The sequence below is a fragment of the Acanthochromis polyacanthus genome, chromosome 2, assembly GCF_021347895.1.
Source record: "Acanthochromis polyacanthus isolate Apoly-LR-REF ecotype Palm Island chromosome 2, KAUST_Apoly_ChrSc, whole genome shotgun sequence".
Lineage (NCBI taxonomy): Eukaryota > Metazoa > Chordata > Actinopteri > Pomacentridae > Acanthochromis > Acanthochromis polyacanthus.
Genome location: NC_067114.1, coordinates 42,457,901 through 42,484,358, shown reverse-complemented (window position 1 = coordinate 42,484,358; position 26,458 = coordinate 42,457,901). Strand labels below are relative to the sequence as shown.

The 26,458-nt window shown below is 40.6% G+C and overlaps 1 protein-coding gene across 1 annotated transcript in view; it reads right to left on the bottom strand.

Annotated features, from left to right (window-relative positions):
- Window positions 1-1,743: 1,743 nt before the first annotated feature.
- Window positions 1,744-26,458, bottom strand: part of prmt3 (protein arginine methyltransferase 3) — a 73,422-nt gene continuing 48,707 nt past the window's right edge. Inside the window, exons 14-16 of the mRNA XM_022210418.2 lie at window positions 16,177-16,227; window positions 15,348-15,435; window positions 1,744-1,991 (exon numbers count right to left, since the gene is read on the bottom strand). Coding sequence (XP_022066110.1) covers window positions 1,882-1,991; window positions 15,348-15,435; window positions 16,177-16,227 — 249 coding nt within the window. The 3' untranslated portion in view covers window positions 1,744-1,881. The remainder of the gene's footprint in view (window positions 1,992-15,347; window positions 15,436-16,176; window positions 16,228-26,458) is intronic.

The following is a 26,458-nucleotide window of genomic DNA, read 5'->3' as shown; positions in this document are numbered from 1 at the left end:
GGTTAAAGAGTTGACAAGATATTTAAGATACAACAACAGCTCAGCGGACAGTTTCCCCTCCGCTCAACTTTTAAAGGCACGTTGTGTTCTTGTGCCCTGTTTGAGGTCAGCACACACCAGACTGTATTAATGAAATGGCAGAGAGGACACAGAAGCAGTAGAAATACATCAGAAGATGTGACTGTCAAATCACCAATAAGACAGGCAGCCAGCCTCACAGTCTGCTCCTCCTCCTCATAGATGACTACACTCTCCCAGAGTTCAGGATTCATCATCTCGGGGCAGAGAAGGAAGGAAGAGAAGAAGGAAAAAAGCTTTAATTGTAAGCAGAGCTGCTCAGTGAAGTATGTAAAGAGGCTTCAGTCAGCCTTTTTAAAGCTTAAATTCATTTTGCATTGTCCCAGTAAACTCACGGAAGATGGATGATGCCCCTGGTTAGATCTCACACAACTCAAAGTAGGACAATAAGAAGGAGAAACGCCTGGAAAGGTACACAATGTCTTTAATGAAGAACAGCCGGGTGCTCGAGCCTTTTGTTTGGGTGGATCAGGAAGTGATGCATGTGAGAAATAGTGCATGATGAGAGATTTTGGAGTCACTATCAGTAAGTGTGGGAATTTGAAGGCATAAAAGAAATTTAAAGGTAAACCTGAGCTAAACTGTGCATAAAAGTAAGTTGTTTCCACACATCTATGGGATTCTTACACATTTGTTGAAGGTTTTTGGCACGCTTTGCAACAGATTTAATTTTAAATATATAAAACAGGGATTTGACACAATCTACCCTAATGACAACATAACTTTTTTATTTTTGCAAATGTAAAAGGAAAATGCTTCTTCTATAAAAAAAAAAAAAAAAAAATTTCAGACCCTCTCGCTGTGGAACTCCAAACTGAGGTTTCTGCATCTTGTTTGCATTGAATACATGAACTTGGACTTGACTTGTGTCCATCTGTAGAAACAGAACTGATTGAGCACACATTCAGTGTACAGTCTGACACATCACAGTGCACGCCAGGACAAAACCCAAGACAAAAAATCCAACAAACTCTGTGGAACTTTGTGAAAAAATTCTAAAGCCCTGAGTGTTCCAGGAGCACAGCGGTTCCAAGAGTTAAAGGATCCCAGTCAGTGAGGTGTCTTTAAAGATCTGTTGGAGAGGAACTCTGCAGAAATGATGAGAACCTGACAATAGGATGACCATCTCAGTGTCAGTCAGGTTTTTATGAGAAAGGAACTAGACAGAAGCCACACTAAGAAAAAAGACAGAATAGCCCCCTTGGAGTTCGTCAAACAACATTTAAAGGATCCTGTGAACCAGAGAAAAGATTCTCTGGTCTGATGAGACAAAAAATGTACTATTTGGGGAGAACATCAGGCACTGCTCATCACCTATTAACACCATTCCCATAGTGAACATAGCAGTGGTAACATCAGGCTGTGGGTGTGCATCCCAGCAGAACAGATGGTGAAACTGGTCAGAGTTGAAAGAAGAATGACAAGTCCTTAAATAAAGTGTGAGAGTACAGTTACCTGAGACTGGAGTATTGACTCACCTTCCAGCATGACAATGACCTGAAACAAAGCTTGTCCTGAAGTGGCCCAGCAAAAATCTACACGTGCAGAGCTTGAAAAGAGAACGCACAGATAAAACTGCTGTCACGGCTTTAAAGGAAAAGTGATTTGCAGTTTAGTTTCATTATGCGACCGTGTACTTTTCAACACACTGACAAGGACGACATCTTGAATGACATTGTTTGTTTTATTTTTGTTATTTTTATTACAAGAAAGAGAAACAATCTCAACATTGTGTGATTTCATAACTGGTCAGTAAAAAGCTGCCTACATTTGTTTCTTGAATGTACCACGAGACAGCTGGTGTTATTGAAGGCTGTAAGTCTGCTTCCTGTCCTGGAGGTCAAAGGTGACCAACAGTGAGCGAGGATCCTTCTTGTTTTTACGCACACTGATCTTCCCCTTCAGCTCTTCTCCTAAAGAAAACAGCAAGAACAGAGAAACATCAACATTAGTAGAGTGTTTTACATTAAAGACATGTAATTATTTCACTGTGTTGAAATCATCCATGCCAGTTGTGTCTACATGTTCGCGTTATATGTTGCGACTAAGTGCATTGCAAGGGCGAACAGCAACGGGCCACCATGACAGAGACTTCACTATCACTTAATGCCCTCTGGACACTGTTCTAGTGTGAAAAGTACATGAGGAGAACATAGTTATAGTTGTAGCTGTGTGGCCAATAATGACACCATGAATTTTGGCAAACAGCAAATGTCTCTCAACTAAAACGGTTTTTAGCATTTGAAATAATATCTGCAAAACAGCATTCACTTTAATGATATTAGGTGATTAGGAATTGATGACATGACTGAATATCGGCTAAGAAAATTTCTTTATCCAGTTAAGAAAATTTCTTCCTTAACTGACACACTGCATCCCTAATCGCTAGTATTATGGGCAGCCCTGTGTTTGCAAATGCAAAAAAATTGGAAATTTTAAGATTGAAATCCTAATTATTAAATGCATAGTTTTGTGAGTGGTATATTAGCTGTGTTTTGATTGAACTTTGATCATTATGGATGGCTGAGGTGGTTTTACGGTGTTTGTGTGGCTGAGAGAATTGCGGGGGTTGAGCCAGCAAGTAGCCACCATGATAAAAACTAACCTTAGCGGTTAACGGCTTCTGGCCATGGCTTCTAAGTAGATAACAAACCTATATTAACCAAGACAGCAGCTCTAAGGTTATGTAGGTAATGAAAGGAAACGTTAGGCATTCATGTCTTTATCAGTACATGGAAAAGCAGTCACTGAACTTGAGAAAATCTATTTAAAATTTGCATCTATAATACAGTCAGTTGATTAAATAAAAAACCTGAAAACTTGAAGTCTACAATGAAAGGAGCTGGTGCTTTGAGGGGTACTATGTTGGCATCATTTCAGTCTACTAGAAGGAGGAATTACCACCATCATCAAAACAGCAAATCAGGAAAGTTTTGGAATGTTGTTCATCCTTTCAGTGGAGTTCTAGAGACTGGGAGACTCAACACGAAGGAGCATCAAAGCTTTACTGGAGCACATGGTGGCACAACACCTTATCAAGCTTCAGTAAGTTTCCTTTAATCTCCCTTTGCTGTTACATGAGTTTCGTCAGAAAACACAAATCGACAAAAAACTGGCAGCAAACGAGGTTAACAGCAGGCCACAGGAAGGTTTTTTTTTTTTAAGAGTTCTAGTCAGGTAGCGTTTCTAACAAAGTGTGAAATCACTGGACCACAGCAGAAAAATAACTACACAACACGAAAACAATCCTTTTCTGTGGAAAAAGAATTAATTCTGCACTTTCCATATTGTCAACAAACTACATGGAAAGACTGAACCCAAGTTTTATTTAGTTGAGTGGAGCCCGATTACATTTGCATATGCATTTCTGTAAAGGCATTCAAGTTTGTTCCTGTGCAATATCATCCCAACAGGTTGTTTAAGAACAAGCTGGTGGATTTTTTTTCTCTTACAGCAACAACGCTGTAATTAATTTGATAATAAACTTCTATGCCATTAATCACAACTTCTACGCCTCCATATGAGAAAAAAAAAAACATTAAAAGACAGAAACAATTTCACTGAGTCAGACACTGATCATCGTGTTCGTGATGAAAAAGAAATGCTCGTAAAAAGAAAGTCTTCCCGTTACCCTGCAGCAGTACAGTGCTGCTGAGCTCAGGCCTCTGCAGTATGAGCCGAGACGCACTGGTGCTTACAGAAATGATGATGTGTGTGTAAAGGCAATGTGGTTTAATGTATGTTAATAAGTAAGATTGTGCACGAGTGTGTACGAATACAGATGCTCTGAGATCTCCAGATGGCGGCGAGGAGGAGGAAGAGCATCTACAGTAGGACGCACGAGCGATCAGGAGGCCGGGAGAAGACGCTGCTGCTGATTATGACGCATAATCACTCTGATTAACTTCACGTTTGACTGCTGGAGGTAAATGAATGTTTACCCAAACGGCAAACAAGCATCCGCCTCACGCTCGCGGTGCCCACCCCACCTCTCCTCGGAGGACGACGGGAGAAGGTGCTGACTGTGGTGCTTTTCTCCAGCAAAGCGTCCGCCATCACGGCTGTCACTCGTTACCATGCCAACGCCGCTGTCACCAAGACTGCTGCTTGGCGCCGCACTCTGGGTCTGTCACTCCACTGCAGAGAGGGCAGCGTTTCACTTCAGAAAAGCAAAAACCAGCGAGTGTCAGAGGAACAAGAGACAAATTCTAAAGAAAAATCAGCATGTTTCATATGTAGGAGTCAAATAAGAAATTCTTTTGTTTGTGAGGTACTTATTATACTGGAAAAGACTTATCAAACCGCTATTATAAAAGCAGTCTTCAAAATAAAGTTCTGTACAGTAGTGATGGAAAGCATCTAAGTGCATTTACTTAAATAAGTACTTGTGCTTAACTTGAGTATTTCCATTTTATGATACTTTTCACCTCTACCTGAGTGAAATACCATACTTTCTACTCAAATCAAATCAAATCAACTTTATTTATATGGCACTTTTCATACAGTCGAGTAACACAAAGTGCCTCACAGAGGATAAAAACAAAAACAACACAATACAAAACACTGTGAAAAACCCGAAACCTTACACCCCCCAACAAATATACACACAGATACGTAATCACATATACATTCACACACATACGTAGACATACGAACAGACATACAAACCCACACACACAAACATACGAACATACACACACCAACATACACCATCTGACAGTAAGGACATATAGCGGAGACATGGCTGGGCACCGAAATCCGAAGTGAGGAAGAAGCTACCTTTGGGGGCCACACACACCGAGTGGAGTCATGGACCATAACTGCAGGGGAACCGACACAAGGACCACCCCAGCCCAGGCAGACAGGAGGCTCCACACGAAGGTGTAAAGCTCTCCAGCCACCTGGGCCAGGGCCATCCACGGGCCAGCACCCCCATCAGTGGACCAGAATCAACTCCAGGTGTGGTAGGCCCCCAGGAGGAAACACTGGAGAAACGAGGGACTAAAATAGTAAAACAAATAAATAAACAAAAAATAAAAAATAGTGAAAAATAAATACATCAATAAATAAATAAAAGGTATGAAAGCTAAGACTGAGATAAGAGAAAAGAATGTATAAGTAAAAATGTATACATAAAATAATAATAAAAATTGTAAGAATAAAAGTCAGCTTAAGAAATTATAAAGAATTAAAATGAGTCAGTCAAAAGCCTGATTAAAAAGATGGGTCTTGAGCCTCTTTTTAAAAACATCAACATTCTCTGTGGCCCTGAGGTTCTCTGGGAGGGTGTTCCACAATCGGGGGCCATAATAACTGAATGCCGCCTCCCCGTGTGTTCTAGTTCTAACTTGTGGTATCGTTAAAAAGCCAGCACCAGAGGACCTCAGGGTCCGCGAGGGTTGATAAAATAAAAGTAGTGCAGACAAATAAGAAGGCCCAAGACCGTTAAGACACTTATAAACTAATAAAAGAACCTTAAAATCGCTCCCCTACATTTATTAGACAGCTTTTTAAAGATGAATATTTTATATAATGTATAATATAAAACAGAAAAAGCAAACTACAAAAAACTGTTCAAGATTAAACCAGGGCTTCCAACATTTTTGGCTTCTGATGTCTTACAAAAACAGTGTGCAGTGAGGCTCATATTTCAGCTGTCTGAGTTGTTAAAATATCCACCAAATTGTGATTTTTCCTTTTATTTCTCACATGGCTTCATTTCAATAAATGTTCCAATGATCCAACATCTCACCAAAAATCGAAGATTAGAGAAAACTTGAAAACAGATTTGCTGTCAGAACTTTATGTCTTCTGTTCTTTCACAATTATCATCTGATATTTCTGCTGCCTCTGTACAGAAAACTTAATATAGAGGGGCTCAAACTAGCTCCACCTGCAGCAGCTACAACACTAGAATGCTGTTAATAATCTCATCTCATCATTCATCAAAATATATGCCAGTCAGTGAGATCAAAGCAACACATTAACTACAGTTTGCTCCCACTAATACTTTTTTGCATGCAGACCTTTTTCCATTTAATAGACTACTTTTACATAGTAAACAGGACATACAGGATCTGAATACTTCTGTCCACTTTGTTGTACAGGATTCAAAGCCAACAAATGACCAAATCAACAATACATCAAAACAAATGGATTAACAAACAATCTCAAACAGCATGTGGACACCAGGATAAAAAAGTTGATGATGGTAAAACTGCTAACATATTCCAATTTCTAAATCTAATCTAGTCTGTAGCACAGTAGTCCTAGGCTACTATACTGTATCATGCAATACTCTTTCTCTATCCAAACTTCCACGTTGAATGTTAAAGAGCAGTGAGGCAAGTTGCACAAAACCTCAATATGATCCCTTTCAGTCTAATTCTAGGCACTAACTCTTGAGGCTAGTATCATAAAAAGTCGTGCAAATAAGACGCCACATCAATTTGCACGTTTCTAGAGCATATTTTTTGCATTTCACGTTTCATTAAACACCATATAGCGGGACCGAAATTCCCCACTTCCCCTGACCTTAAACCTAACCTCAACGATTTTGTGTTCTGTTTTAACGGCAGAAAACAAAAAATGAAAAGCTTAAAATGCTCCGACGTCACACTCGGAGGGTCCCATGATATCAAATTAAACTGTTAACTGCTGGATTTGAAAGGCTCAAGGCATTAGCTATTCAAAAATAGAAATGAAACCAAGCCATGCCAATTCCTCAGGACAATCAGTAAAATATTGAAATCAGCTTTAAAATGCAGGTGTTCAATGACAAAATGCAAAAATGGAGGTAACCAACTCTTGGGACTATGATTTTTCAAGACCATGTAATCTTTTCATAAATGCTCAAATGGTTGGCAGAAAAAAATTTGAGCAACAAAGCTAAGGTCTTGGTGAGTTTTGGCTTTTTTTCTATAACACACAAAACGCTGTGTGAACTTAAAGCTGCTTTGTACAGAAGCTCACACACAGTGATGGAAAAACATGTAGCAATAAGCTAAAAGACGCTGTTCTGCACCCCACTCCATCACCAGCTTAACAAGCTGGGTCACTGGTGGACAAAATGGTGGCAAAACAAGTCGACCATGACAGCAAAGGTCACTAACACACACGCCTGGTTTGAGTTTCCTGTGTCTCTCTGTATGGAGGCTGATGTGTGGTTGGAGCGCATCTGAGTTACAGGATCCTGATAGAGAAATTACATTTTCAAAACTAAAGCTGAAAATAACGTCCTCAAGAATCAGTTAAAGGTGTATGGTTCTACTTCCTTTTGCAAATCCTGGTTTAAGCTAGGATTCAAATTGTTATGCATGATTCAGTGAACATTCAATCAATGATAGTCTTTGTCTCGTTGAAAAATAAATGACGGTCCAACTAAATGTAAACCGGATGGGATGGCATGTCGCTGCAGGATGCTGTGGTACCCATGCTGGCTCAGTGGGCCTTAAATCTGGAATAAATCCCCAACAGCGTCACCAGCAAAGCACCCCCACACCATCATACCTCCTCTATGCTTCATGATTGGAACCATGCATGTAGAGATCATCCGTTCACCTTTTCTGTGTCGCACAAATACATGGCGGCTGCAACCAAAGATCTCAAATGTGGACTCATCAGACCAAAGCACAGATTTCCACTGGTCTAATGTCCATTTCTTGGGGTTCTTGGCCCAAACTAATCTCTTCTGCTTGTTGCTTTTCTTTAGTAGTGGTTTCTTAGCAGCTATTTGACCATAAAGGCCTGATTGGTTCAGTCTCCTCTGAACAGTTGATGTAGAGATGTGTCTGCTGCTAGAACTCCGTGTGGCATTTATCTGGGCTCTAACCTGAGCTGCTGTTAACTCAGATGAACTTCTCCTCAGCAGCAGAGGAGACTCTTGGTCTTCCTTTCCTGGGGCGGTCCACGTGTGAACCAGTTTCCTCATAACACTTGATGGTCATTGCGACTGCACTTGGGAATACATTCAAAGTTTTTGCAGTTTTCTGGACTGACTGACCTTCAGTTCTTGATGTAATGATGGACTGTTGTTTCTCTTTACTGAGCTGATTGGTTCTTGCCATAATATGGATTGTAACACTTGTCAAATGGGGCTGTCAACTGTGGACCAACCTGACTTCTGCACAACACAACTGATGGTCCCAACCCCATTAAGAAAGCAAGAAATTCCACACTGTGAAGTGAAAACCATTTCAGGTGACTACATCACGGAGCTCATCCAGAGAATGCCAAGAGTGTGCAAAGCAGCAATCAATGCAAAGGGTGGCTGTTTTGAAGAATCTAAAATATAAAACATGTGGTGACTTATTTCGCACTTTTTTGTTTACTTCATAATTCCATGTGTTGAGGCATAGTTTTGATGCCTTCAGTGAGAATCTACAATGCAGATTGTCATGAAAAGAAAAAAAATACTAAATGAGAAGGTGTGTTCAAACTTTTGACCGCTAGTGTAGATAAAGATGAGAATTCCCCACAAAAACAAACCGTCTTTGTTTTTGCTTGTTTTTAAGGGAATTGAGATAAGGTGTTTAAATTTTAAACCAGTGGTAGTCTGCAACAGATCCTGGTGCTCATGGGATGCAATGGATGGCTGCAGTCAAACTCAAGTTGGCAAAAGGTTGATAAAGGCCAAAGAAATAATTGTCTGACCTTTGGCAACCTTTTGTTAAAACAACCCTGAAAGAAAAAAAAGGCTTGGGACTTCTGCCCTAAAAATAACTTTGCAGTTAACTGTCCAACTAATCCCTCATGTTTCAGATTGAAGTGCTGAAGCATACAAACCACCAACTGCACAGTGTCTGTTGAGTCGTGTTGCGACTACAGCAGCTCTGCTGTAATCAGTCAGTCCAAACTCCCCATGGAAGAGGGCCTTGGTGCCTTCTGTAAACTGGCCACTCAGAGGCAGGGAGAAAGAGTTAACCATGTGTGGAAATGAGTCGGGGAACGGAGCCGGGCTCTCGCTGCGATGTCGTACATCACCATGCCAGTGTCATTAAGCACAACCAGGCCCACAGAAACAGCCTATCTCAGCCCGCTGCAGCCTTTCTCCATGAAATTACACTGGAAATACATGGCTCGCATTAGCGATTCATTTAAACTGTTGTCATTTACATTTTAACCACTTAGCTCACACTCCTACAGTATCTGCAGCTCCATACTGTTGGGATAAGTCTCACCACTAAGTCTCTCTCTATGGCTACTGTCAGACATGCAAGTGTAGAACTGTATGAGCCTGACCGTGCATTTGACAGTTTTTTTTCCCCAGTTTCTCTAAAACTGTACAGAAATTAAACACATGCAGAGGATTTTCAGTCAAGAGCTGAGAACAGGTTTCAACGCTGTTTGAGATCCTTTCTGTCAAATATACTCTCAAACCAAAGCAGTTGACTTCACCTGGCACTCAGTGATGCTCATAGCCATATTTCAGTCACACCCATCTGACATCCTCCCTCTTGTTCCAATCTACCTCCATTTAATCCAATTCTACTTCCTGTTCACAGCATAGCCACAGAGCACGGTTGATGGATTGCTGGTCTGCACACACAACTGGCTCATGTGTTGAATTACAGTCGTGAAGAACTTGAAGCTCGGCTCGGCTGCTGCTGCTGCTGCTGCTGCTGCTGCTGCCCGACAGCTCAAGGACCTTCAGAGTTCAAATGAGAGAACAGAGAAGGGGGGCAAAGAGGTGTCTAAACTGGACAGGTGAGGGCGGGGGAGAGATTTGGGAGAGCTACAGCAGCACTCAGGACAGAAGAGGTGAGTCATGAAAGTGGGCAGGGACAAAGATCACCTGACTGACCAATGAAAGCCTAGATAAGGACGCACACCCATGTTACGGCCCTCAACGCAGGTAACCAGGGCACCGCTTCACCTCGCAGACTTTTTTGACAAAAAGAAAAAAAAAATCAAGTGACCTCCTTTCTCCAGTGAACATTAAGTAGGTAAAAATGTGAAGAAGGACCCTCCTCTTCAATACCAGAGCTACACAAACACACCAGAGCATGACAAATGATTCGCTGTTTAATTTATTACGCTGCCAGCCGGGAGGATTTGCAGGGATGTTTTGTTCCAGGCTGCTGCGTGCGTTCTCTCTCTTCCGCCAGCACCTCCCACCGAAGCGCAGCCTCGGAGTTAATTACTGCTGCACTCGTACAAACACATCAAATAAGATTTGGTCTCCACCGCGATAAATCACCACAGCCGGAGCCAATATTAAACCAGACCACTGGCTGTTTGTGCTACAGCCGATCAGAGGCGAAGGTGCTTCTCAGTCAACGCCCCCAGAGGAGAGGCCGCAGAGAGTTTTGTCATCTTCAAGGTGACTTCACAAAGTTTTCTCTTCCAGCAGATGGGAGTTTAGTATAGAAGTATGCAAGAACTCCTGTGTATTTTAGTGTATAAAGGAGCAGTGTGTGTGTGTGCTGTAAAGTACACCATAGGAGCCTAGCAGGCAGCCGGTGAATGCTGTTAAAAACTCCATTTCTGGTTTACGGCCCCTGGAGGAGGCTGGGGACCGTTAGGGTGCCGGGGTAGAGCGAGCACATCAATAACCTGCTTCTCACTCCCGCCTTCATTTTCTTCTTCCTTTTAACTTTTTTCTGCTCACACTGCTTGGTTCACGTATTCAGCACACATTCAGACTGATGGATCTGTACAGACTTGAGGTCAATTCGAGGTAGACTTCTATACTGAAATAGATCAAGCTGTGAACATGTACGTGTGTTCACATTTGTGGGTGTCTCAGTTAATGCCTCTATATATCAATCTTAAGACATACTCTAACTGTAATATCATGCATAATGTTAAAAAAGATAGAAAGATCATGTAAAGGATTGAAATGTCAGAATCTTTACTACCTAAGAACAAGATTCAAGTCTACAGAATGAGGTCTAGTGGCCTCTAGAGGCAGCAATGTGTGTTACATAGCAGAAAGAGCAAAGTTTTTTTGTTCCTTCCAAGAGACGAAGGTCAAATTAGGTACATTTTTTCCAAGAGTAACTTAAAAGGACAGTTAACAGGGGTGTTAAAATTAAAAGTTTTAAAAATCATGTCATCATGCTTATGAATTAATAAATATTTAGACATTTACACATCATACCTGATGCAATTTTGGCCATCTAGACAAACCTGTCTAGATGGCCTGTCTAAAGGGTGATCCTTCAACTTGAATTTCATTTTGTGGTAGAGGCAGGAGCCCCAGAGAGTGAAATCTCATGACTGGGGCAGGTTTAGAGCCGCAATTGCATTGGTGCAGCCACGAAACTCATTGATTTCAATGCACTTTACAAAGAAAAGCATTGGCATGATAGCAAGCACCACAATTCAGGTTGTTTGCACCCAGTGGTTTATCTCAGATTCAGGACTACAACTTGGTGTTGACAGTTAGAATCTGGGGGAGAATGTGACATTGCACAACACATGAATGTCTAAAAGAAGGACAAGAATGCTATTCTGATGCTGACCTGGTGTGTTACTCTTTGGTCTTGGAGACTGTTTGGTGTCCAGGTCAAAGCCGCAGACCACACTCTCGTCATCACTAATGATCTTCAACGTGACGGTTGGATCAGTTTGACACGAAATTTGATATTTTCTCTTTGCACAAGCTATTAAATCCCATGATGAAACATGTAAGTGGTCAGAACAGGGCTTCTGCAGAGTGTTCCAACTGTGGCAGGAGCTCCAGAAGCAGTGTACTGCTACATTTGAAGACTAATTAGAAAGAGGTTACGGAAATTTTAAATCAGGTATGGATAGTGCTTTTCATTGGCACAGTCCTGGAGATTCTAGATCACCCCTTCTATCTGTCTATCTATTCCCCAAGTCTAACCAACACAAGATTGCAAGGGGTGGAAACTTCTAGCATAATATAGACCCAGACCAAGACAAATTACCAGCCATTACTCTTCTATTCAAACCTACTGGGTGTTTACATTTGAATATTTATTGTGCTCAGATCTAATTTTTATTGGATGTTGACAGTTTTTTGAAGAAATGTTCTTTGGGCTCACAAAACATAATGATTTAACCAGTGGGGACCAAGAATATTCAAAGCGAATGTAAATGAAATCAAGTCTCCATTGAAAGAGGTTAAGAGTTAAAACAGAATTGTAATGACATTAATGCAGTTTGTTTTTAAAAAAGCAAAGTGTTGATGCATCACAAGCAGCTTAAACAGCTTCAGTGCTCCTTGTCTTTTTCCAAGTCTTGGATGAACCTGCAAGTTATCTCCTTATTTACGATTGCCAATATATGCTCAGCTGCACTCAACTGCTTTGAAATTGTACAAACATGCATGTGGGTGCGTGAATGTACACAGTTAAATAGGTGCAAGCAGAGTGAAATGAGGATCAGACATTAGTATTATGCACCAAACAGTCAAAACTAAATCTATTTCTGCAGTTTTCCTCCTCTGTCCTATATTAATAAACTGTTGTCCTCTGCTCTCTCCGATATGTTTATCTGACCCAGCAGCGCACAAAGCCGGCGATAGCATTTGAGCAGCGTCAGGTGTTTTGACGTTCTTATCGTGCAGGGTGACGCCGGCGAGGCCTGAGCACGACTAAGGGCTGCCGGACATCAAACGCCTCCGTCCCTGCGCAGGTCATTTATTACAGAAGACTCCATCTGATATGTGGTCAGTGAGTGGACAGCCGGCCCAGAGGCTCATCCATTCCCACATCAGAGGACATATCCGTGATTCCCATTATGATAACGCACACAGAGGGCCACAGCTTTCAGCAGTAATAAATACAGGATCAGTCACACAGTGTGGATAATGACTGTGAATGTACTGGGAAGAAATTATTTTACTTCTTTTTCACTTTTTGGAGGATTCATAGCATCTGTACCAATAACAGAGACTTATCCTGCACTTAGTTAATAGGAGCTTTAACAGTTAAACATCCTGGCAGGCTCGGAGATGTAGTTTGTGGAATAAATACTCTGATGCACATGAAGCAGCGCATGTATGTGGAGCATTCGTGTTTTTATTTTCTGTTCAATAAAAAGAAGAACTGGGTGGTGAGTGGTGACATTGATTCAGTAAGTGCCTAAATATGTCGATACCAATTCTGAAACAATAACACACAAAGAACTTACACATCTGGAAAAGTGTTCTTAGAATATTTGAGAGTACACAGAGTTTTGTCTTTAACCAAAAAATTAAGATATTTTGACATCAGTACAAAGTAGCACCAAAAAAATCTCAATACGGAATTATTGTACCACAGTGTGTTCATATATTTTCTCATCTTTTCAGAATTGGAGGAACCCTTATTGAGGTTCGTTCTTTACATATTCAAGTTTCTCCACCTTCACAGGTCACACTGCTGCTTAAAAACTGGATAAAACCTTGAAGAGCTCTCAGTCTTTGTCAGTTGTCCATTGATTCTACTGTGAACGCCTGAGCTTGTACGTAATGGTGAGTTTAACATTACCAGTGTGAACCCCAAAGTTTCATATAAAGATGTTGCCAATTTAGTCAGATAGTTAAAAAGATAAAGCCAAAATAAACAGCCATCATTGCATTACACAAAACAAATCACTTGTTTGACTTACATTTGGGGGCATGATGTAATTATCCATCACATTTGCTAACCTGTCACTCTTTGGACATGCTGGTCCCCCTCAGTCTGCGTACGTTAAACGTCTTTTTCAGTCTGGTTTTGCAGTTGTAGTGGGCTCACCCAGATTGTCTGCTATGCGTACAAAATAATGCCATGGATGGTCGGGAAGAGCACTTGCATTTGCAGCCATGCCTCTCGTTTTTTCACCATGAAGGCTGCAGTATGAGAGAAGTAAAAAACGGTGCTTCCACTATGTCTGCATGGAGAGGAAGCAAAGTACGGAACAAAAACACACTTTACACTGCTTCTGGACATCGAGGGAACTCGAAAGGAAAATAGCCACTGTTATTCTTAAAGTAGTGGTATTAATAAAATATAGTGAAGTATAGCAGCGTTTTTTTCAAAAGGATAATGCAATACCTTTCTAGTATTGGTATAACATGCAATATACCACAACTGAATAGATGAAGAAAATCTCCTAAAACTTTAAAGTCCTTCAAGACAGTGTCACCTTTCTGAAATAAAAAGCTTTTGAAAAACGGAGGAAGAAGATGATGATGTGTCAGTTTTATTTGAGCTACTATGAACTACTGCTCTTTCCAGACCTAAGACAGGCTGTAGAAGTAAAACCCTTGAGTGTACTAAACTACGCAAGGGTGCTTTTATAGCCAGTGATAAGTGGACTAAACTTTTCTGTAGAAAGTTTTGCAGTTTCTTCTTTGACACAGCCTCACTTGCAGAGAACATGTTGGACATCGCCTAAAGGGGTTTATTGCTGGTTCTACATATAGACACAGTGAAAGATGTCAGTGCCATAATAAGCTTAATGCCACTGCTTTAGCACACACTTGTTTGTATGAGGGTTTAGTGGCTATTAGCACTCTCTTGACAGTGTGTAAGTAGCCTACAACTGATTCTATAAAGTGTAAGAGCCCTGATATATGCCGCAAGGGGCCGAGACATGAAAGGATAAACATCTCAGTACACACTGCCTGGAGCGTCTGCGTATGATTGCAATGGATGCTCTCATAAAACCAAATGACTTCTATTAATGTGGTTCAGAGTGAGCCATTCTTCAAAACTGGAATCTGCATTTTTTTTTTTAAATTAATATATGGCTATTAGTCCAAGTTACCATGTCAGGGTCTATTGATGATGTTCTCATTGTAGAAGAAAAACAGTAAGTTAAATGTCACACTCCGTTACGAGGTTGCACTTGCAGAACGTCATTTCTGCCAACATTCACGCCGTTTCTGCCTCACAGCGAGCTGCACCAGTTAGGAATATTTTAATGTGCTGATACAGTGATTCTATAAATATTTCACTGGCCTGTTACAAAGCGCTTCTCTTGTAACGTGTCATGATTCAGAGGCCTGCAACCAGCTATCAGATGAAGTTTTACATGCTGTCTCTGATGGCTGAATGTGATTTGTTTTGATCCCTCGCTGTCGCTCTGGGTGACAGATAACGGGTGTCAACCAGCCTGACTACATCTCCACCACAGATAGATTACCAGCCACAACTCGCTATGACACACCTCCGAGGTCCAAAAGAGCACAAATACAACCACCAGAGCAAGCAAACACGTGCAGTGCGTACCTGAATAAAATCGGATACAAATGTAAACTCCTTTTTTGGCTGGTGTTATGTAACTGAATGCAAACATTTCTTTCTGGTGCTGCAGAATGTGTGATTACTGACCTGCTTGGACATAAACAGGCTTCTCCAGAAGGAAGACCGTCTGTTTCCAGTGTGTCTTTGTGACCTGAGGACCCGTGGAGAACATCACCTGAAAAAACACAAGTAAAACCATCACAAATTGTTCATTCTCTCAGTCATCTTGTAGCACCTTGCAAAAAGAAAACAACTTTTGACTGTAAAACAATTAAAAGTGTTTTTTAAATCAGTTTAGGCAGATTTACTGTTTAATAAATCTGGTGATAGCAAATAAGCCTTAATGTGAGTATATATGAAAGCATGTTTGTCATTTAATGCAAGTCCTAATATCACAGTAATAGAAAAAGAGCAAAAAAACTTAAACTAGGGGACAAACTTACCTAAAGGACATGAGGAAAACTGAGGCCCAGTTATGTATACAATAAGTCTGTGTATCAACCTGCTTTCGGTTACAGTCCTCCAATTTTTACATTTCTATGTATCAAAATACTTTCTAGCTTCGTCTGCATAATAAATGAAACCTAACTGTTGTATTTATGAAGCAAACAGATAATCCCATGCTACACTGTTCCAGCTTTAGCTTCCAGCAGAGATGGTAATTTACTGGATCATCTTCAGAATGCAGCTCGAGTCTCAGGTACAACAGGAAGTGCAGTCAAAAGGCATGTCTGTGTTGCTCACAGAGCTTGGCATCGGCTGTTCCGACCGACCGGCTCTGCTGGGTAAGTGCTTGTATCAGCAGTCGGCTAGGACGCCCGTCGATTGCCAGTGAACGCCTCGGGGAGGAGGAACACGCTAAAGCGTGAACATAATTGAGTTTACGTTAAATGGCTTGGTTGCTGCTGCTGCTTACCTTGTTGCTGCAGCCTTTGTCGAAGAAAATGTCAAAGTAGCCGACAATTGCCTGCAATGAAATATGAGGTGTGTGTTAGAATGTGACAGTACAATAAACCCCTGGATTTGTTTGACTACACTGCAACTCTGACATGCAGAGCTGAGGGAGAAGCTGGAGGTGGACCACGACTCAAGATATTACTGAGCACAATAAGCTGAATGAGCTGCTGTGTTTAGGAAAAAGGCAGTAAAACCCAACAGGAAACTTTATTTATTGTTCAGTTATCTTCGCTGTACTTCTTCTTTACACATATCTTAAAGAAGACATAAATATTCACATTGTTCATTGGTTCTGAGTGAGTCTGTGGTCTGGAGAAACACACTGGACATCGTGTTTCAGATACAGTCGTGTATCGAACTGCATATTTTCTCCAGCCCTCAAAAACAACTCAGTTTTTCCATTTAGGCTGAGTCGACAACACGTCCCAGGTGCTCCCTCTCACCTCATCTGAGACTTGTCACGGGACAAAAGAAATAAATTATAAGGCAGCCGCCAACAACATTGAGGGAATTTGCTGACGGAAAAAAAAACATCCAGCTTTCTACATGAAATTAGCAAAGGCGGCTATTTCGTTGACAGTGTTGCAGAGATGTGAAAAACACTCCGAGGGAAGGAAACGGTTGAGGAAAATAAACACTAATGTGGCTTCCATCCAACTGACTATGAATGTGTTCATCTGAATAATGCCCACCAGGGGAAAGGAAATTAGACAAGTGACGAATCCCTGGTGCCAAGGAATCCATTATTATGTTGATAAGAGTATGCAAACCAAACAAGAACGGCCTCAAAGCTTCATTAGCGCTTTTTTAGGTCTTAGATGGGACCAGAAATGACAAACTGGGTGTTCAAATCACTAAAAGCCTGCACGGAAATCTCGTCTTTCTTTTAACATACAGGCCACATGTCTGCTGGTGGGGATTTGCAGAGTTATAAACACATTTGACTGGAAATCAATTCATACGTCTAAAACTGACTGAGGGACAGTCCAAGGCCAGAGTGCCTTTAGGTGACCGTTGTCAGATATGTGAGGTAAAAAAACCCACCCCCTGGGCTTGTTTTCCTCCCATTTCTGCCCCCACTGAAAGAACGGAGGCACTCTATCAATCTCAGGAGCGCACTTGTAGTGGCAATGATGCAGAACTAATAGCTTTTAATCCTGACGCAGCTGACAACTTGGAGGCCGGCTCTGTGAGACAAAAGAAGAGCCGAATCAATGCAAGAGAGGGAAAGAGCAAGATGGGACGGAAGAGAGGAAAGAAAGCTGTAAAGACAGAAAAACTGAGAGGAAATGGAAACAGCAGGAGAGAGAAAGTGGCTGTAACAGAATGTAAAAGCAAAGGAGGAGGTTTCTTTTTCTTAGAGGAGCTTTTATTGGCTAGCAAACAACAGCAGCATCTGTTTACAGCTTCTGTCCCTCAAACTGGTCAGGTCATTTTTGCAAGTAAATCTTGCAAAGTGAGGGATGTTTTTCTTCACAATGCATCTATATGCGGCACACACCAAAGAAACACACATGCAACCTTGATAATCATGGTGCCGTCAGAAGCCGTGTTCAATGCACCCCCATGCAGCAAGTTTTCAATCAACCTTTATCGACTGAGACAGGCAGGGGCAGCGGCGCTAGCTCACAGCTAAACCGCCAGAAAAGAACCCAAAGTGGATAAAAGAGCATGTCAACCCAATGCAATTATAGCTTTTAATGAACGCTACAGAGAAGCGCGATGCTCAGGTAATTAGGAAATTAGCCGTAATTACTCATCAGGCAGAGCGGATTCACCTCTCTCAGCCAGAGAGACAGAGATCATCGTCGCCGATGACAATGCCTCGTAAGCGAGATTGATTGTCACTTCGGCGTCGTGCAACTTTCACGCTGCAGCGACACGGACAATTAAAATGTAGGCCACAGAGTGAAAGTTGCAAACACAAAAAGCAGCTCAGTAGCTCGGCGACTCGACGGCCCATTAAAATCACATTTTAAAGCAAAAAAAAAAAAGGAGTTTAATGGCTTCACACAGATAAGCAATAAAGACCTTGATGACTCACATCTGATATGGACTGTACCAAGTCTATCAAATCAGAGGCTTTAATGCTTTTTGATTTAAGCTGGGCAGAGAGAAGAGAGTTTTTCAAACTTCTCTGAGGCCCCTGAAAATACTTAATGAGAGCTTTTACAACAGCCAATAAAAAGCAGAACAAGATTCAAAGTTTAACTCCAGATGGGGACTGAAACGGTAAAAAGGAGTTTCGCTTTATGTTCAGCAATGAAGAGAAGCAATCTTGACTGCATAAAGTGTACAAACAGAAAGCATCCTGACTGTTGCTTCATTAGAGTCTGTTGACTTAAACACTGATTGGCAAAAAGTGATGATTACTGTAGAAGACGCTGAAAATCCCTGCAGCTGAAATAATTTATGGCCATCAGGGGGCAGAAAAATATCAAAATGAGCTGATGGATGCTCAACCTGCAACATGTCACAGCTTATAAAGTTGATACAGCTAAGAAGCAAGCAAATGTTTGCATTTATTCTGAGTATTCAGATTTATTTCTATCCAATTGATCAAATAAGTATCATATTCTCTCTCCTTGTCATGCCCATTGTCAGCTAGGAAGTCACTGACATCCAGACCCAAGTCATTTTCTTTAGTGGTAACATAAATCATAAAGTTATTACTACAACTGAATTTTAAAAAGGAGCAGTTCAACACCTCTCTGAATTGGGTGCATGTTAAATCCAGTCTAAATTTGTGATTTATTGGCTGCTGTATGTAAAAGTTATAAGAACAGCTCCTTAGATCATCAACACTTCCACTAATCTTTACAAACAAATACCTCCAAACAGGTAACGGCAGCAGAAAATGCCCTGCAGTAGGTGAAATTTAAATTTCATCATCCACCCAAGTTGGGTCGCCAACTGCATATGCTACAGAAAAACAATCAGTGCTGAAAACAAATGCTTGTTTAGGACTGTTTGACTGCCATCCACACCTTCATAAGTCATTATTATGAGTTATAATGGAAGTAGTCCCTACAGAATTTTGGAGGAGCTTTGATTTGTACATGTTTTCCATTAAATGTGCCCAAATATAGCAGGAAGTCTGAAAATCTCCAGATATCCTGTGCTATGTTCACCACAGGAATACTCACATTTACACAGCACTAAAGCCCAATCTGGAACTAGTTTCCATATCCAGTAAGAGTGTAGTCTTTCAGAAACATCCATGTGAGACTTTTGTGTTTTTGTCCCTACAATATGAAGAGAAATATGACTGTCCAGACAGCACAAAAATGCCTGCCTATCGTAGGATAAATACAACCACATGTGTCCACTGTCCACATCAGTCTGCACACACGGACACCTAAAGCATGGATTCACCTTTATGCTGTCATCAGGAAACATTTAAAACAGTAACTTGGTACAGCATCCGAAATAAAGGCAAAAAAAGATGTTACATATGTGGACACAGGCCACGCTAAAATCTCAACTTTTTCCTCAAGGCCTAGATTTGCTAATGTGTAACACAACAGCAGTGCAATAGATTAAAAACAGTCAAAGCAGATGTGTTATGTCTGTTGCAGGAGTCTGGCTGAAAATTTAAAGCAACAGAATGTTAACAGTCAGGCCTCCAAGATTCTGTAAAAATCTTTAAAAAAAACTTTACATAACATACTTTTATCTGAGGGTGTTTTCTGATTTTATTTACGTTTTAACTGAATTTGTACTGTCTGTTATTTATTACAATAACATGTTTACCTTGTTATACATCATATGGTGTTTTTATCTGTCCTTTAAATTCTGATGACTTTATTACTCCTCCAAGGAATGTGGCGGAGTAATATAGTGTATCAGTACTTTGCAAGTAAGATCGGTATACATTTGTCCTTCCGTCTGTCTGTTAGCAACATTACTCATAAATGGATAAACGGATTTGGCTGAAATTTTTAGGGCTAGCCCGAGTAGTGGTTTCTGGTCTCCAGATATTCGGGCCCTATTAAGGACAAATATCCGAATATTCGTTCCGCCCCGTAACGTCCGACGTTCCCATTCTACCTGGGAACCTGTGCAGGGAGGAAGAGAGGAAGAGAGGGGTGAGAGGAAGTAACACAGACGGACGGAAAAGAAAGGATAAACTTGAGGCTGGGAGACGCATACACACACCCACACAGTGAAAAGAGGACAAATCAGAATGAGTGCTTTTCGTTTTCATCAGTGTTTAGCCTTGGGCCCCGGCTCTGTCTGTGATAAGTGATGACAGTGGGCTTCCTGACGGCCCACGGAGGAAGCTCTGCAACGCTGCAGCTCCCCGGCCCCCATTCTCCGAGAGGAGCGGGGGGGAAAATTAATAATTATCATCATGGATAACACCAACAGGGAGCAATTCATCATGGCTCCCCTTTCGCCCAGCTATGTGTCAGTGAGCCGCGTGGTCCGGCCAGATACTATTATACGACGGTGGGGAGGGGGGATGCATGGAGGAGGAGGGGAGGGAGCAGGAGGGGCGCTGAGGTGGAGGGAGGGAGGCGGGAGAATAGAGGGCTAATGCGCTTTTGATGGGGTTTATCCAGGCGTGGAGGCTTCAAGCACGACCACCTCACGAGCAAGATGGTGTGAATTCTTCCCTCGGCCTCCTCCTCTGAGATCTGCTGCTGCCTGGAAGCTGAGGTGGAGCAGGATCACCTCCGGGCGGTGCTCCTCGCTCATGACGCGTCTCAGACCAACAACTGTACAGTAACAGTCAGAAGTCCAGCTGTGCAGAAGTGATTCTAGTCAGTTGGGCTACGTTCAGGAAATTTCCATGAATGAAACAGTGGAGAGGATGACAGGATTCTCAACAAAAACGTGAAAATGTGATGCTAAATGAAAACCTTGTTAAAAAAATTGCTATTTTTATGGTAAAACTCCGGTTGCTGTAACTGTCAGAACACTACCCAGAACATTTTCTTCATTTCCGGAAAAGAAATATGTTGATACTGTTGATTTTATGGTTAAAAATTGTGCTTTATTCTTTATTTTGCTGGAGGATTTTTTTTAACCTTTTAAAAAATTAGTTTTACGTAAAAATTTACATGAAAATACCTACAAAATAAAGTTGATGTGACCTAATATAAATATTACAGCATTGTTCCCTTATCAGCACAACAGTTGATGTACTTAGTGTGCATTTTTAGTACGACGTGTAAAAACTGGGGTTATAGCCGTCATAAATATGAAAGCATATGTCCGTTATTAACGCAAAAGTACATCAATTTGACCAGTACAAACAACATTTTTAAATGAAATAAATGAAAATAATTGCCATGTTACTTGTTATTAATATTACGGCATGTTTCCACTATCAGCACAACAGTATGTACATTTAACTGTGAAAAATTGTATTCTTTTTGAGAAATAAATGCAAAAATTACAATACTGAATGTTATACATATTGTGGCATTTTTCCATTAAAAATAGTGCAAGAGAAATGAAATTTATTTTTTCAAGAGAAAAAAATGTAAAAAGCAATTTCTTTCCTGATTAATCTATTTATGGTGATTCAGTGTAAGATACACTGTAAAAAATGCTCTGAAATTTTATGGTGAACAACTGTCAAACCACGATGGTGAAAATCTGGAAAGTCTAAAATAGTTTGCTGCTGTTTATATAACACTGAATCAACATAAATAAGTTAATCAGGAGAAAACTGGATTTGCTAAATTTTTTCTTTTGAAAAAATACATTTGCTTACTCTTGTATTATTTAATGGAAAATATTGTAATATGTATAACATCAATACTGTAATTTTTGCATTTATTTCTCAAAAAGAATACAATTTTTCACAGCTGTGCTGATGATGGAGACATGCTGTAATATTTCTAACAAGTAACATAGCTGAAAAAATGGGATCAAGACTGACACAGTAGAACCTTAGATAAGGCTTTTCATTTTTTTGAAATTTGGTGCATATAATAAAAACAATAGTTACACTGTAAACAGTTGAGAATTAAGGTGTGATATGCTAGTTAGAGCTTCAACAGTTAATCAGTTAGTTGTCAGCTATTATCTGAGTATTTTTATTAGATTTTTTTGAAAGAAAATGCCTAAATTCTCTGATTACAGCTTCTTAAAAGTGAGTATTTTCTGCTTTCTTTACTCTTCAATGACCGTAAACTGAATATCTTTTCGTTGCGGACAAAACAACACATTTGAGGTTGTAACATTTGGCTTTGGGAATCAATGATCAACAATTTTCACCGTTTTCTAACATTTTATACACCAAAAAAAACGGATTATTGGTAAAATGAAAATTATGGATTAAGTGACAACTAAAATGAATAAAATGCTAGTAGCAGCTAATGTAGCCTTGAGCCTTTGCCCCACGCAGATATGAGGAGTCACTGCACACATATAGTTTATTTTTTGAAGTTGCATTTTTTTGGCAACAACCTCAGGGAATTAGTCAGATAAACTATTCAAAAGGAAAGTCAGTGTTACAAAATGCTTCACAAAGGATGAAGTAATTCAAAATCCATCTATATCCAGGCAGATAACAGTATTGTATGTTCCAAGACCTTTAAATAGACTATCGTGTAAAATTGGCAGACTTTTCCTTTAACTTCTAGGCTGTTGGCATAAATCAGCATGTTGAACATCTTTTATAGTCCCCTGGAAATAGCCTGCCAAAGAAAATCCTGTTGACAGTCAGCTGATACCTCAGCTTTGAATGTAAGAGTTGAAGAGTGGATTTTTCCATTAACGGTTCCTAATGTGCTGAAAATCGTCCTTGAAGTTGACGAGTGCCTGCCCTGTCAGTCCAGAAGGCCACCTCCCCAACACACACAATTTAAATGTGATGGAAAGCAAGTTAGAGATGGATTGCAGAGCCTCTTTTCTCTGCAGCGCTACAGTAGCTACGTCAGCAGCGGTGAGACAGCGGAAGGTAAAATTAATTACAGACAGAAACTTATTCTCTGCCGCCACGCCATCAGCATACATCACTTCCAGCCTTTAGGAGGGGATGAGACATTTTCGCTACCTTTTGTACAGTTCTGGCAAATGGGTCGCGACTGTAGTGAAGCCGCGAAAGGAAGCAAAGAAATCCAAGTTTTAATCAAATGCCAGCACATATATGTGTTAGAAGTGCGATCACGGAGCGCAAAAGCAGACAAAATGTATACAGGCTGGAAGAAGAGGGGGAAAGGAAAGGAGGGATGGAAAAAAAAAGCAAGAGTGAGAGGATTTGTCTTGTGTGTGAACGGCGCAGACGCAGGGGTTGTGCTGTTCATTTAATGCAAGGTTAGGCAGGCTGAGCTGATGAATGGACTGTCGACAGGAGAACAAAAGCAGGCGCTCCATCACAGGACGCAAGAAGCAGCCGCTCGTGCTCACCAATCCCTGAGCACTGGTCCAGGAGCAGCTTACCCTTCACACGGCCCAACCTTAACTACTGCTGAGGAGCTGCAGCCAATACTGACTGCAGATCAGTATCTTTACGGTAACAACGTGCTACTCCTGCAGGCCCATAGACCATCTGTAAATCCTGGGACAAGCAGGCTGGAGGGAAGTATCTACAATATACACACCTTGTATTCCTGCATTATAAACGACATAAACACGCAGATAAACCAATGAATGATTACACACAAGATACTAAAACAGACACAGTATGAAGGCCTTTGCATAATATTACACCAACTGAAGATGATCAGCAGAGCGAAACAGCAGAAAGAAACCTTAAAAAAGGAAGAAACAGACTGAAAAATGACACCTCTGTTCCATATGATCCCATCATCTGTTTTGCTGCAGCAGTCGCCTAACATGACTGGACTTAGAGCCTAGAAATAGAAGCTGGATGTTTTCAATTACAGAGCAGAGAAGACAGGAAAAATGAGAGGACGTTTACAAATCCCATTAAATCCAGCGGCCTATCCCAGGGAGCGCAGGCCAGATAATAACCACCTATTGATTATCCATTAAACCAATACACCAGACAGTGCAGTAACACTGCAGCACGACACAATGGAGCTTTGTTACAGAGAGAAACACTTCTCACAGAGAGTCGGAGGCTGCAGTCTGAAGTCGGCGGGTTGCTGTTAGCACCACGGAGGGAAAAGTGGCTCGGGAAGTTCACAGGAAGCGGGTGTGGATGGCTGTGGGTGGGGTGATGATGGTGGCTGCCAGCACCTCACCAAATAGACTCATAAAGCATTCTCCATGCTTTGGTGCCTGCAGCTGACCCTCGCTGAGGACACACACTTCAATTTTGTATTGCGGTCGTGGTCAAGGCGACCTACAACTCACGGGTTCAGGCACATTTAAGATGAGTCACAGAAGGAGTCACAAAGGAGTACTATTTTTGTCCATCATTCAATTACCTGCTTATATTTTCAGTGCTTAAAATGAGAGAATCGAGTTTTATTTAAATTCTGGAAAGATGTCATTTGAGTGTTGCCAGTTAACAAGCTTTTTTTTTTTTCAAACACCTTGAACACATCCTGTTAACCTTCTGGAGCCCCAAGCAGTTTCTGGCTTTTTTTTCACTCCCAGCGTGTTTTTACGAACTGTATGATCATTTTTCTCCATAATATAAAGTCCTGCATCTCTAAGGAAACAGCACAACCATGACTAGAAGTAGAGAAAACTCAGAAATGTCTTCTGCGCACTATGACAATGCTATAATGCCATAAATCATAAAAAAGGCAAAATTTCTTTGATAATTTATCTTACAATACTGAGTAAAACAGTGACTCTGCATATTACAGATATTTCACTATTCATTTTTTAAATTTGCTTCCATACTTGTCGTCTATCTGCCTTATATAAAGCATACTCTGCAGTACAGCCAAGTTCAATTGCAAAATCCCAGAATTTTTCTTACTGTAGCTATTAGTTGCAGCTATTTTATCAATGGCTTTCAAGCTGTGTCAATGAGCACAGAATTTTTTGATTTTTATATAATCTGGTTAGAGTAAACACTTTATTTTTGGTGAATTTTTAAACAAGACAGGGTTAAATTTGGATAAGTAGCCCAACAGAATGGCATGTGAGTAGTTCAAGGACTGCTGGAAAGTTCAGAATATGACAATTCTCTTTTGCTTTGATAAGTTCTGGCTATAATAAATGGTGCAATTTTGATGTTTTTTGTTAAGACAACTTGCCTTTTTAAACTTGCAATTGTTGGGATTCTGAGGCTTAATTATATACTTCATATACAAATATATACCTCAAATACTGCATATAATTTGCCTATACTTAGCACTGCACTTCTATACATTTATACTGAACACTGTATATAATGTAAATAATTCCCATTGCACTATTGTACATACATTATAACTTTTTCCCTTTTTCATAAGCACAATTTGCACCAATGTTCATATTGGACTTCATCCATATATATATATATATATATATATATATATATATATATATATATATATATATATATCTCACAGTAGAGATGGCAATTCAGTAGAATTGGCAATTCTCCTAGTAGAGATTGCGATTGGCATCTCTACTAGGAGAATTGCCATCTCTACTGTGACATATATATAATACACTTCTGTACTTTGCTACTGCTTATGCACTTCTGGTTAGATGCAATCTGCATTTCATTGCTTTTTATTTCTGACGTGCAATGACAATAAAGTTGAATCTAAATCTAAATATGTGCAAAAGTCAGAGAGAACAAATAATCAACCTGTAATTAGGGTTGGTTTTGTCATTACCTCTTAGTTAGAACTGAGACATTCTTTTTAAATCTAAATAAAAATGTATCTGAGTTCACTGCCGTAGCACCAAAACTAAATAATCGATGCACACTTTATATATTAGGCCTCACAGTTCGTTCATTACATACATATTAATCATGTTAATGTTTTAAAACTACATCAGGGAAGGTGCTTTCCATAAAAAGGAAACTCTGGTGTCTTTGAAGTGGGGTCCTATGAGGTCCACACACAGTATGCTACTACAGTAGACTGCGTTCAGCAGCCCTCCAGTTTACAGGAGCATAGAGGCCTACTGGCAGGGAAGCAGAGCAGTGAACTGTTGTGACCGGCGGTCAACAGCAAAACGTGTTTTAGCCACGTAAAAGAGGTCCACCTAAAAAAAAAGATCAATACCCATTTAAGTGTACACCATATTTAGAATATTCTCCCCTTTCTGTCAGACAGCCCTTTCCTCTGACACATTTTATCAACCATTCTTTTCCTAAGCCGAAGTGTCACGTTCTGTAAAACGCTGCACATCTGATCTGCTGACCC